A 13,465-nucleotide genomic window follows, 5' to 3' on the forward strand; every position below is an offset into this window, starting at 1 on the left:
ACTGACAACCTAATCCCAACTTACAATAAGCTAATCCCAATTTATTATAACCTAATCCCAATTTACACAGATTAAAACATCAATTAGAATAATATGATCGAAAAAAACTATAATTTAATCATACCTGGTTGTAGTAGAAAGAACTAGAAGAATGTCTTTGTTTGAAAAAAATGGCGAATGGCGAGGAAGATGTTTGATTGAAACTGAAAGGAAACGAGAGGAAGAAAAGGAAGGGAATATGGCGACTCAAGTGCTTGATTGAAACTAAAATGGGAGGTTTTGAATATGAAAGGTTTTTTTTTTTAAATGATGATTATAGTTTTGGGGGAGGAAAATGACGTGTATTTTAAGGGGACAAAATTAATAATGGGTTGCAGTTTCCAATTTACATCCTAACATGACATAATTACACCTAAACTACCTTAATTACTAAAATTCATTTTATTTCTTTTTTTTTTAAATTAGACCGGCCCATAAAGGCAATCTCTCAAATAGACTATTTTTTATAAGAATTTATGTATTGAGAATGGGTAATGGGTAATGCAAGAGAATAAAGAAAGAAACATAATCAATTAGAACAAAGTAGCGTTATCCTTAATCTAAACCCAAGATTTGTTTTTTTAAAACACATTTGCCATACCAGTTTGTTTTCACTTTTAGAATACTACTTCTATCTTTATTTTAGGAGTATAATATTTGTATTAGTTAGACAATATATTTCTTCATTACCCTATACTTTTTACATTTAATATTTTACGTAATCTAATGTTTTATTTTGTTTATTTATATATTAAATTGTAAACATCTAAAAATTATAAAATGTTAATATTATGAATATATGTAATTAGACGATTCAAATAAGATCTCACTACATATATATTAGCAACACTATATAAAAAAAATAGAAGATGAATAGTGCTCATAACCAAAATGTAGCAAACATTTCAGAATGAAGGAAATACATAATATCATTGTTATTCTTAACATATACTATTTATCTCCATTCCTTAATGAAATTTTCATAGAAAATATTAATGAGAATTAAGAAAAATAAAATATTAAATAATAAATATATTATTTTATTGAATAATAAATTTAATGAAGGAAACATAGAGACCATAAACATTATAAAAATATTAAAAAAAGTTAGTTAAAAATATTAAAACCATAATTAATAAAAAATAATTTTATAAAATTAGTGAAAAATAAGTGAAGATAAAACATTAAATTAAAATTAATAGAAGTTATGTAATAATTATAAGTATTTTTTTAATATTATAATGAAAATAAACAAAGTTGAAAGATGGAACAAAATATAAAACATATAAAAATGACATATAATAAGGGAGGAGAGAGTCCAATCTGCAAACTGGGCGTACGACATTTTAATCTTTTACAATCTTATTTGCTTTGCTGTTTCATCTACTCAAATCTCACTGTCTATCTTTTTTACACTCAAATTAAATTCTCAAATCTCAGATCTCAAATCTTAATTCTGTATTATTCTTTTTTTCTTCTAACACCTCTCGAAATTTTCTCTTTACTTTACATTGCAATTAACCATGGAAACCGAATCAGAAATGAACCCTAATTCCACAATTTGTTTGAACGAACAAGAATCGGTTCATACTTTGAAGTTGATGTCTGAGAAAAAGGGTCCTAAACCGTCCGAAAAACCACCGGAAATTGACGGAAAACTGCTGGAAATAGACGGAAAACTGCCGGGAAAAACTGCCCATTCTCAAGGGGAGAAGGATGGAGAATCATTGCCTGTGAAGAAGAAACGTGGTCGTCCGAAACTGGTGAGAAACGAGGTAAAAGAGGTAGAAGCTGGAGAAATGCTACCTGAAAATACTTCCCATCTTCAAGGGGAGAAGGATGGGAAATTGATGCCTGTGAAGAAGAAACGTGGTCGGCCGAAATTGGTGAGGAATGAGGCAAAAGAGGCAGAAACTGTTGAAACGGTGCCGGAAAAAGCTGTCCATCGTCAAGGGGAGAATGATGGGAGTTTGATGTCTGTGAAAAAGAAACGTGGAAGGCCGAAACTTGTGAGAAACGACGAGAAACCTGCAAAGAAGCGCGGTCGAAAGCCTAAGATAGCTAGCAATGGAGGACAGAATGTGACTAATATTGAAAAACAAAATGTAGGTTTTGATGACAGAGTTAAAACTGAAGACGGGTTGTTGAGTAATGTATCAGGGGATGTTGATATTGGTGAAAAAATGGAATGCCCGGAAGGTGTGTGTGAAAATGCTTCAGAGAATATTAGTAATGGTAGAGCAACTAGGGGAATGGGTAGTTCAGTTAGGCGTAAGAAGGTTTCGAATGAAGATGGAATTGAAAATCCTGGGAATAATTGTCATCAATGTAAAAGGAATGATAAAGGAAGAACTGTTCCCTGCAATACATGCAAAAGGAAAAGATTTTGCATACCTTGCATTACTAATTGGTATCCGAATAAGACAGAGGAGTATTTTGCTGAATCTTGTCCTGTTTGTCGTGGGAATTGTAACTGTAAAGCTTGTCTTAGGTTAGAAGGGTTGATTAGAGTAATGTTAGGGAATCAGAAGTTACATTTTAGAGAAGATGATGAGAAAAAACACTCTTTGTATTTGTTGCAAGCAGTTTTTCCTTACTTGAAGCAGTTTAATGAAGAGCAGATGACGGAGAAAGAGGAGGAAGCTCGAATTCGAGGAGTTCCGTCATGTGAGGTAAATGTTGAACCTATTGAATGTCCTCTTGATGAACGTATGTTTTGTAATTGCTGTAAAACTTCCATTGTTGATATGCATAGAACGTGTCCACAATGTTCTTATGATTTATGCCTTGCTTGTTGTCGAGAAGTTCGGGATGGTAATCTTAGAGGATGTAGTGAGGATGTTGTTATGGAATTTGTGGATAGAGGATCTAGTTACTTGCATGGAGGAGAACCAGAAGTTGTAGAAAATGATGACATTTATGAGGATTCTGAACTTTTGAATGACTCAGAATCTTTGAAGAATGTGAACATTCCTGATGGTTCAGAAACTTTAGAAAAAGACAAGGTTTTTGATGCTGTTGGCGTGGATGGTGGTTCAGAACCTTTGAAAAATGAGAATGTTTCAGGGCATTTGAACAATGACAAAAATGACAACGAACCCGGGTTATTAGAATGGAAATTAAAAGAAGATGGTAGCCTACCTTGCCCTCCTAAGAGACTAGGTGGTTGTGGCAGTGGGGTGTTAGAATTAAGACGTATGTTCCAGATAGATGTTTCAGAGTTGTTAAAGAAAGCTGATAAACTACTAGGAACCTGCAAAACTGATAGCCTGCATGTAATTGGCTCAAGAGGTTGTTCTTGCAGCAGTTCTATGGGTGACGAATCTTCGGGAAATGGTAATTCGAGGAAAGCAGCTTCCCGAGAAGATTCTGATGACAACTACTTGTTTTCCCCCGCTGCCATTGACATTCAAAATAAGGATTTGGAACATTTTCAGTCGCATTGGGCCAGGGCAGAGCCTATTATTGTCAGAGATGTGCTGGAGACCACGAGTGGTTTGAGTTGGGAACCGATGGTTATGTGGCGTGCTTTTCGACAATTGAAACATCCAAAACATGCTAGGCATTTGGATGTAAGGGCAATCAATTGTCTGAATTGGTGTGAGCTAGACATCAACATTCATAAATTCTTCAGCGGGTATACAGAGTGTCAAGTTGATCCCGTCTTTAAGTGGCCTTTGTTGTTGAAGTTAAAGGACTGGCCACCATCAACCGAATTTGATGTGCATTTACCGAGACATGGTGCAGAGTTTATTCAGGCTTTGCCATTTAAAGAGTACACACACCCCAAAAGTGGCATTCTTAATCTTGCTTCCAAGTTACCCAATGAGTCTCTGAAGCCTGATTTGGGACCAAAAACTTACATAGCTTATGGTATTGCACAAGAGCTGGGGCGAGGAGATTCAGTGACTAAACTACACTGTGATATGTCTGATGCAGTGAACATATTGACGCATACTGCAGAAGTAAAGGTCAGAGCTCAAACACAACGGAAGATCAGATCTCTGAAGCGGAAGCACATTGCACAAGATCTCAAAGAGATTTATGGCAAGAGTCCAAGTGCAAACGATAACAAACATGCTACTGATTTGGCATCTAGTCATTTCCAATCTTCTGCTTGCACATCGAATACTTGTGGACCAGAAAATGTAACGGATAATGGCAGAGAACGGCTTCAAGTTGGTCATTCTGAGGTGAAGCAAGAACATTCAACGCTACCAGAGGTGAAAGACAATTCAACGGCTTTTCCGAGGGAGATAGTATCAGGATCAGAATATGTAGAGCCTGCACATTGTGGTAAGAAAGAACATGATGCAGTCAAAGGAACCGTTGATGGGGTGAAGGCAGAGATTTCAGGGTCTGAAAATCAGGAGAAAACTCGTTCTGATACAAATTCAAAGGTTGGAGAGGAGCAATACGATGATAGTAGAGAAATATTTGGTGACGAAGAAGTGAGTGCTAAGTTGCTAACGGAAGATAAAATAAATGATGATGTAACTGTAGAGTTTAAGTCCGATGCTTGCAAAAAGAGAGGTAGAAAAAGGAAAAGGGGAGCTATAGAAGTAAGTTCAAAGAAGGTACAGAGAACAATGAAGGGGACTAATGCATCCAAACATTTGCTGACTGCAGAACCAATCAGCGATGGGGATTTAGACGAAACTGTGGAAGTTGTGGAGTCTCTTGAGGGTGCAGCTTTATGGGATATATTCAGGCGGCAAGACACCCCTAAGTTACAAGAGTACCTTAAACGGCATCATAAGGAATTCAGGCACATATTCGGGTCTCTTGTGCAGCAGGTTGTGCATCCCATTCATGATCAAACATTCTACTTGACTGAAGATCACAAAAGGAAGCTCAAAGAGGAATATGGGGTCGAGCCATGGACATTTTTGCAAAACCTTGGTGAAGCTGTGTTTATTCCTGCTGGTTGTCCACATCAAGTTCGGAACTTGAAGTCCTGCATCAAGGTTGCAATGGATTTTGTGTCACCAGAAAACGTTCCAGAGTGTGTGCGCTTGACTGAAGAGTTCCGAGTTCTCCCCCCTAATCACAGGGCAAAAGAGGATAAATTAGAGGTAAAGAAGATGACTCTTTATGCTGTGAAGAAAGCTCTTGAGGACTTGGAGTCCAAACACTTGTTATGATTCTGATGAAGATGAACCTCGATTTCGGAATAAAGTTTGTTTGTTTCTCTCTAGTAGCATTTTTATTTCTTTGGTTAGTGATTGAGCTAGAACCTTTCTTTATCTATATTAGGTGGATGAGGATCACTTTCACTTTGCTCCATGTTTGTAACTTTTTTCTTGGCTATACTTACCTGCCTTTGATTTCAGAAGTAGCTAGTGTGTATAACACCCTTATTCTGAGCCCAATTATGGTAGTTCCTTGTCTTCTGAGTCTCTTTTATGCCTTGTGTATGCTACTTGGGTGCATGTTACTCATATTTAAAGGGACAATGGACAGCTATTATACAGGGGTGACTGGTGAGGAATTACATAAAGGATGTATTGCATGTACTATTTAGCAAAGAATAATGTATAGTTTTTTTTGGTGAAAATGTTGAAATGATGATGACAATTAGAGGGTGCAGCTTGGAAGATGAGTAGACGAATGATATGGCATTTTGGTTTTTGTTGATTCAACCTTTCTTAGCAGTTAACAGTTAACACTCCCCCCCCCCCCCTCGAGCAGAGAGGATGTAGGACGCCCTCGGCACTCCCAGCTTGTGAAGAAAAGTATTATGGTGAGCACCGAGCAGTAGGTAGAGACTCGGTGAAGAGTATGTATAATTGTCTATGACGTTTGAGACCAAATCAGAAAGTTGTATAATTCTACGAGTGACGAGAATTGTAAGTACTTACTGCCATAGAGTACAATTACTTATTGATATAAATTATTAATTTTTGTTTTTACAATTATAATCAATGCGCCTTTTTATAAACATGATTATCAAGCCATACACAAAGCTTTTGACAATGGATCACATGTTCAAGCAAATGAGCAATGGCTTGTTACAAGCAGTAGCAGTTACATTCGTAGTGCGAGCCTCCTTTGGTAGAGCTGAATGAGGATGTGATCATGTGACTCTTAAATGTTAAGACAATGATAGAAGAGTTTCATAGTAGGCTAGTAGCTATAGATGAGTTTGAAATAGAAATTCTAATACTCCGGCATCTAAGACTAATGGTATGGTGGTAATTTTAAAGCACCAAAAAATAAAGCAAAAATTTAGATGTTGTGAGAGAGTAAGGACTAAGTAAGATAATTGTTGAATGAGACTCCAAAATTTGTTATCGGAGTTGTGTGAAGGACAAAACTATTGATTATAGTTCTATCAATTTCCCTTTTTTCTATAGGAAATGTAGTAAAATCGTAGTTCGATGCGGTTTTTTTATTATTTTGTCAAGAGGTATAATGAGACGATGATTTAAAAGTATGAATTACTATTGAAGTTTTTTGAAAGTCTAATAAGCAATATGAGCTCACCTTTTATTTAAAAATACTTATCTTTATTCACGAAAAATTTAATAAAAATACAAAATATTTTATTAATTTTTAAATAAAGCAACATAGTTGTTCCTCTACCCCAGCTCCAACTAACCACCTTTTTAGAAAAATTAAATCCAAAAACAGGGAGATAAAAGATTCAACCCTCAAAAGTACAAATCTTTTACACTATTGGCTTTATGGTTTCAAATTTTCAAAGGAGCATGAGTGTAGAATGGAACCTAAATTCAAATAGTAATTCCCATTCTTGCTCTGTTTCATAATACTAAATGTGACATGTTACGTGGAAAAATATTACTATTAGTAGCAAATATTATGAAACGGAGGAAGTATATATTTGGGTTGTTGAACTTTACTATTTTTTATTTTTTTATTCCCATATTATTTTATAAAAATTATCCCGCCATTTGAAAATGCAAATCAAAATTGAGACAATGACCCCTTATTTCTTCTCTTTTTCCTTCTTGTTCTTTCTATCTCTCTCTAGTCTCTACCCTGCAAAGCACAACTTCCCAAGTGTTTTTTCTCCATTTTACTGACCACTGCAAAAGACTACTCAACAAATGGACCCAATAAATTATTGTTAAAGGTTATTGGAGTTTAAGTATTCAAATTCATTAATTATGCTTATTTTTCTTTTTTTTTGGTTATTCAATTGTCATCATAACACTAGTTCCCACTACTAGTATACTCTTTCTTTTTCACAAATATCATTGTTGTCCAAAGTTCAAAGCTTTACTAGTTCTTTGAGTTTGTCTGTATTCTTTATCCTTAAGAGAGTATAAACTTGAAAACCCTATTTTTTTCTTATGATTTTCTCCCTTTTTGTGATGAGTTCAGAAGATTCAGAACTTTGAAGGCCAATAATCCCATCTTGAGCTAGAAATTTTAAATGGGTTTGTTAATTTGGATCTTTAAACTGGTTTTACTAGCTACCCTTTTCAGCATTTGCCCTCTTGCTCTCAACTCAGATGGTAAAAATCAATGCTATTCTCTTTTTGGCTTTCTAAATTTAGAATTTTGGGTATTTTAAAATCATATACTCATATCTATTTCATTTGATATGAATGGGTTTTGTTAATTTGTGTTTTCAGGTATAACATTGCTTGAAATAAAGAATGTGTTGAATGACACCAAAAATGCTCTTAGTAATTGGAGGGATACTGATGAAACACCATGTTTATGGACTGGGATTACTTGCAATTCCAAAGACCAAAGTGTCATTTCTATGTATGGCTATTTGTTGTTTTCTTTCTTACATTTCTTGCAATTATAAACACCATGTTAATTTTGTGGGAATGTGTTGTTTTTTTGGGGGTTTTCAGAAATTTGCCCTACATGCAACTTGGAGGGATAATATCTCCAAGCATTGGGAAGCTTACTAAGCTTCAAAGATTGTGAGTTCTTTAAATCTTATAATAGAAGTATTTCCTCCATTTATATACTTGTAACTCCCCATTTACACACATTTTCAAGAAGAGATTATACCCAGTAAATTTGTCCATTTACATTCTCTATTTTATTTCTCAATTGTGTGCCATGAAGGTAATGTTTTACTAATTTTTCTGTTATTTTTCAGAAATTATTGTTTGGTGGAAAGGTTAAAAGAACTAATCTTGGTTTAAACTGTATTTGTGATCCTGTTAATCAGAGCACTTCATCAGAATAGTCTGCATGGTTTTATTCCACATGAAATTTCAAATTGTTCTGAGCTTAAAGCCCTGTAAGTAAAACCCTTCTATAATTTTTCACTTTTCTCAAGAATCCTCCAATTTTGCATATTGTGGTAGCTGCTGAAAAAAGGCAAATATTTACCTGTCTTCAATTTTAGGTACTTGAGAGCCAATTATCTTCAGGGTGGCATACCTTCTGAGATTGGGAATCTCTCTTCTCTGACCATATTGTAAGACCTCAATCTTCCCTTTTTACATAGCCTAATGTGTCTATAATTTTGAGAATCATGAGTTAGCTTTTGGACTTTTCTTTTTACCCTTGTGATTGGGGTTTGACTCTCACCGCGAATTAAAAAAAAGTCTCATTAAATTTTGTTGCCAAACAATTGTTATTTTCTGCTGTTACACTAAAGCTTGGATTGTTATACCACAATGCTTTATATGTGATACAGGGATTTGTCAAGCAATTCATTGAAAGGTGCCATACCATCTTCCCTTGGGCGTCTGTCTAGGCTTCGTTATATGTAAGTTCTTCAATGGTTTCCGAAATTTGAATTTCTGTTTTCTTTTTGAAATTTATGATGCTTTTGTGATTCCAGGTTTCGTGAGATAGGAATGATAGCATACTTACCATGAATATTTTCTTTTTCCCCTTTGCTTTAGGAATCTGTCAACAAATTTCTTCTCTGGCGAGATACCGGATTTTGGTTCTCTGAGCGGGTTTGGGAGTAATTCGTATGTTATATTCATGCTCATTGCATATTTCCGTGTGCTATTTTACTGCTTTTGATGATCAATGTCAATATTTTTTGCTCTAAAATACTTATTTCCTGTTGATTATATATTTGGCAAAATAAAAAAATTACTCACCAAGGAAATCAATGCACAACCCACAGCCTCATCATGAACTAGAAAAATCAAACATTTTAGAAAGCGTCCCATTCCAACCCAAGAGAATACATATAGGCCTAAAGCTTAATCACACACTATAAATTCATTCAAAGGTGCCATACCATTTATAATGCTTGATCACACACTATCAAGTTAAAGCTTGCACCTTTAATGGTGAACACTCATCTAATACAAGAAAACACTCTAGAACTCTCAAATCCTATTTTTGTTATTTATTAGCCTTCTCCCTCTTGATTCTAAATCTGATTTAGGGATTATATATAGACCCCCAAACATTTAGAATAATCCTAGCGCAAAGGCCCAAGATTTGCCCACCAAGAAAGCATAAAACAGAAACCCGCGAAGTGGCCCCTGACAGGATTTGCCCACCGAGCACCTGCTTCATACCATTTACTGATTCCATCTACTATGTGCCTCATTCAAGGCATCTTCCAATCCATCTCGTTCAAGGCATGAACTAAAGCACTTGTTGTGCAATTTCTTGCCTTGATCAAGACACTCCTTGCCTTGTTTAACGCACTCTTCATGCACACCTATCTTCTTACTCTTTGTTGCTCCATCACCATGATAAATCAAAGATCCTCCTCCATTGCATCCTTGAAGCCCCAACTTTAATGCACTCAACCCCTTGCACCCAATCATTGCTTACAACATGGTGTGTATTGGCTTGAGTCATTGGATCATCACCTCCACACATGGGTAGCCTGGCTTTTGCACAAACAAAAACCGATGAGTGAGAAAATGATGCTAACAAAGATGAAATCCAAATCTTGAAAAATGAGAGAATATAAGAGAGAGGGATAAAGAGAGCTCAACGAAATGTGGGAGAGAGACAAAGAGGGAGGGAATGTGGAATAAGATGATCAAAATAGAAGGAGTAAGTAGCAAACTTGAAATTTTTTAATTTCACAAATTAAAAGAATGCCACCAGCAAACAGAGTTGATAAGAATTACAAATTATTATGTAATTCTTTACTCTAGTGGTTGAAATTCTCATAGCGTTGTGCATGTTGGAATGATAATCGACAAATAAACTGTATTGCTATTATCAATAAAGGTCAAGTAGTATCTAACATTCAACAACGAAGCTTAAGGAATCAAAATAGATATTTAAAAAATTGACTGACAAAAGAGCGTAAAACATTTTTTGGTGAATCTTTTTTTTAAATACGAGCATTGATATGAACCATATCTATGGTGATTCTCTATTCCTATCACTTGATTGTGTATTTAAATATGAAATGAATTTTCCTTTTCTGCCTATACTTCGTGAAGCTTCAATAGTCAATTAGGTGCCATGATATTTATGTATGACTGCCGTTGGCAAAGGAGTATTAGGGTAATTTGAATCCACTTAACAATAACGTTCTATACATTTGCATTATAAATTTGGAATTTTGAATTTTTGTGTATATTTAACCATTTTTATTTGCTAAATGCTTTTAAAATTCACCACAGATGAGTGATAAGTGGATGAGTGATTGTTTATTAACATTCATAGAAGATGAGATGTTGCAACTTTTGTGATCAAAGAAATTTTGCAATTCAAAAGTGAAGCCTGCTCGGGAAAATTATCAAGAAAAACATTAATTCATGAACTTTAGTTAGGTTATTATTGTCATCTGCCTGCTAAGGTATAATGAGTTCAAATGTACTGAGTTTTTTATATTGCAAAATTTTTGTTTATACAGCATTGACTTTTATGTTGACTTTGCTTTTGACTCTTTTTGATCCCATTTAATATTAAGTTTAGATTCGTCACCCATGACACTACTTAACATTTTGGAGATCATATATGAAGCTTGTGCTTTATGCTTTAGTACCTTAGTAATCTTTAAATCATTCTTGCTCTGTAACAGATTTATCGGTAACTTAGATCTTTGTGGACGGCAAGTGCACAAACCATGCCGGACCTCGCTTGGATTCCCTGCAGTCTTGCCTCATGCTGCAAGTGATGAAGCTGCTCGTAAGCAACATTTTTGCTTGTCAAAAACTTTCATATGGTTTTGTTTACCGAATTTCTGAGGCTAGTAAAATTCTTATCATCTAACAGCCCCAAGTAAGCGGCCATCTCATTCGATCAAGTGGTTGTTGATTGGCGCAATGTCCATGTTAGGAGTAGCTCTTATTGTAGTCTTAGCATTCCTTTGGGTTTGGTCGTTATCAAAGAAAGAAAGAGCTGCCAAGAAATACACCGAGGTTAAGAAGCAAGTAGAACCCGATGCAGGTAAGACCCATATATTCACTTGCATAAGATTTGGGTGTAGTTCTCTCATTTTCTACATATATTTTTTTGATCTCGAACCCTTTTTTTCTCCCGGTAACAGGAACCAAGCTTATAACTTTCCATGGTGATCTTCCATATCCCTCATTCGAGATCATTGAGAAGCTGGAGGCTCTGGATGAGGAAGATGTTGTGGGTTCAGGAGGATTTGGTACGGTTTATAGAATGGTCATGAACGACTGTGGCACATTTGCTGTCAAAAGGATAGATCGTAGTCGTGAAGGATCTGATCAAGTATTTGAGCGGGAATTGGAGGTCTTGGGCAGTATCAAGCACATTAACTTGGTTAACTTGAGAGGGTATTGTAGGCTACCAACTTCAAAGCTTCTTATTTATGATTATTTGGCCATGGGCAGCCTCGATGATTTGTTACATGGTAAATTTCATTTTCATTAAATCCCATTGGTTAGAGCACCGTAACATAATTCGCTTTTTGAATTCGTGATTCATTTGAAATGGCCAAAAATAACCAAAAACCGACCATATTTCACTTTTTTCGATTTGCGATTCGTGAGGAGATTAGTGAATCATATAATACGACTTAATAGATTGAGTTACCTCAGAATTCAAAACTACGTTATAACTCTTCATGAAGTTTATCCTTATAAATAGAGTAAATCTTGTAATATTATATAGTTGGTGCTGAATATTCGTGTTCTGATTCATCATATTTATTTTGAGCTGACAGAACAAACTAATAGCGGTGAGGTGCTAAGCTGGAGTTCTCGTCTGAAAATAGCTCTGGGCTCTGCTCGTGGATTAGCGTACCTTCATCATGATTGCTGCCCACGAGTTGTTCATCGTGACATAAAATCAAGCAACATACTTCTTGATGAAAACATGGAGCCACACGTATCTGATTTTGGCCTCGCCAAGCTTTTGAAAGATGAAGAAGCCCATGTTACAACAGTCGTTGCTGGTACTTTTGGGTACTTGGCACCTGGTACGTCTTCTTATTCTCGTTTTTGCAGTTATCTGTATTTGTTTTTGCAAACAATTAAATTTGACTTTTTACATATTTACGAGCAGAATATCTGCAAAGTGGAAGAGCGACACAGAAATCTGATGTATACAGTTTTGGTGTTCTTCTGTTAGAGCTTGTGACTGGCAAAAGACCGACAGATCCATGCTTTGTTCAGAAAGGTTTGAATGTTGTTGGTTGGGTAAGTTTCAAACACCCTGCCCTTATTATTTTACAATTTTTTGTTTAAGACAAAGAATTACTTTTCATAACGAAAAAAGACACCTAATTTACTTTGATAACTGCAGATGAACACATTACTAAGAGAAAACCGATTAGACGATATTTTGGATAGAAAATGCCCTGATGTAGATTCAGAGGAAGCGGAAGCAATACTCGATATTGCTTCTCGATGCACGGATGCAGACCCTGATCGTAGGCCATCGATGAATGAAGTTTTGCAGGTTCTAGAACAAGAGGTTATGTCGCCTTGCCCGAGTGATTTCTACGAGTCTCATTCAGATTATTGCTGAATGATAAAAGGCTAGAAATTGGAATTCTTGTAGGTTGTAATCCTACCAGCCTTTGTATATTCAATTAGTTAATTTTGTTGTGCATTTTGTTATGCACCAACACCCCTTTGAATTGCTGTGGTTAAAGCAATACTTTATGGGCAAAGCCTTCGTCTCGTTTGATTATCGAGTTGTCTTAATACCGTATCACATATTCTTTGCGACCGTTTCTTTTTAATAGCTAAAACTTTTCCTTTTTCAGGAGTTTTTTCTTTTTTTTTTATTTTTGTGATTTGTGATACAACTGATCAAACATTTTTTTTAAGTGGTGGCTTGAATTAAATTCCAATTTTCGCAGAGAACCATTGTGAGGAAAGGTATTGAAATCAGTTTAACTTTATTTGAATTTTTGAAATTCTTGAGTGAAAAAAAAATATTAATTAAATAAACTAACATTTAAACTTTTTCCAAAAGTAAGCATCTAAATTTCAAAACTGTGCTTTGGAGCTGTTCGCAGTTAGTAACTGCGAACAGGTCAAAAAAGACAAAATAGCTGTTCATAGTCTAACTGCGAACA

General features: G+C 35.4%; 2 protein-coding genes across 3 annotated transcripts; both read left to right on the forward strand.

Annotated features, from left to right (window-relative positions):
• Positions 1-1,350: 1,350 nt before the first annotated feature.
• LOC130797605 (lysine-specific demethylase JMJ29-like) lies at positions 1,351-5,616 on the forward strand. The gene has a single exon (XM_057660259.1). The coding sequence runs from the start codon at positions 1,563-1,565 to the stop codon at positions 5,181-5,183; it is 3,621 nt and encodes a 1,206-aa protein (XP_057516242.1). The 5' UTR covers positions 1,351-1,562; the 3' UTR covers positions 5,184-5,616.
• A 135-nt stretch (positions 5,617-5,751) lies between these two features.
• On the forward strand, positions 5,752-13,088 carry LOC130797606 (LRR receptor-like serine/threonine-protein kinase FEI 2). Of its 2 annotated transcripts, XM_057660261.1 has the most exons (14): positions 5,752-7,135; positions 7,387-7,520; positions 7,641-7,776; positions 7,872-7,943; positions 8,198-8,269; positions 8,378-8,449; positions 8,672-8,743; positions 8,883-8,954; positions 10,991-11,097; positions 11,185-11,358; positions 11,459-11,791; positions 12,104-12,358; positions 12,445-12,578; positions 12,685-13,088. In XM_057660261.1, the coding sequence occupies exons 2-14, from the start codon at positions 7,439-7,441 to the stop codon at positions 12,907-12,909; spliced, it is 1,806 nt and encodes a 601-aa protein (XP_057516244.1). In that variant the 5' UTR covers positions 5,752-7,135; positions 7,387-7,438; the 3' UTR covers positions 12,910-13,088. The 2 variants fall into 2 exon arrangements, with proteins under 2 accessions (XP_057516244.1, XP_057516243.1); XM_057660260.1 differs by having other exon boundaries at positions 5,752-7,520.
• Positions 13,089-13,465: the final 377 nt, after the last annotated feature.

Source organism: Amaranthus tricolor, chromosome 13 (genome assembly GCF_026212465.1).
Source record: "Amaranthus tricolor cultivar Red isolate AtriRed21 chromosome 13, ASM2621246v1, whole genome shotgun sequence".
Taxonomy (NCBI): domain Eukaryota; kingdom Viridiplantae; phylum Streptophyta; class Magnoliopsida; order Caryophyllales; family Amaranthaceae; genus Amaranthus; species Amaranthus tricolor.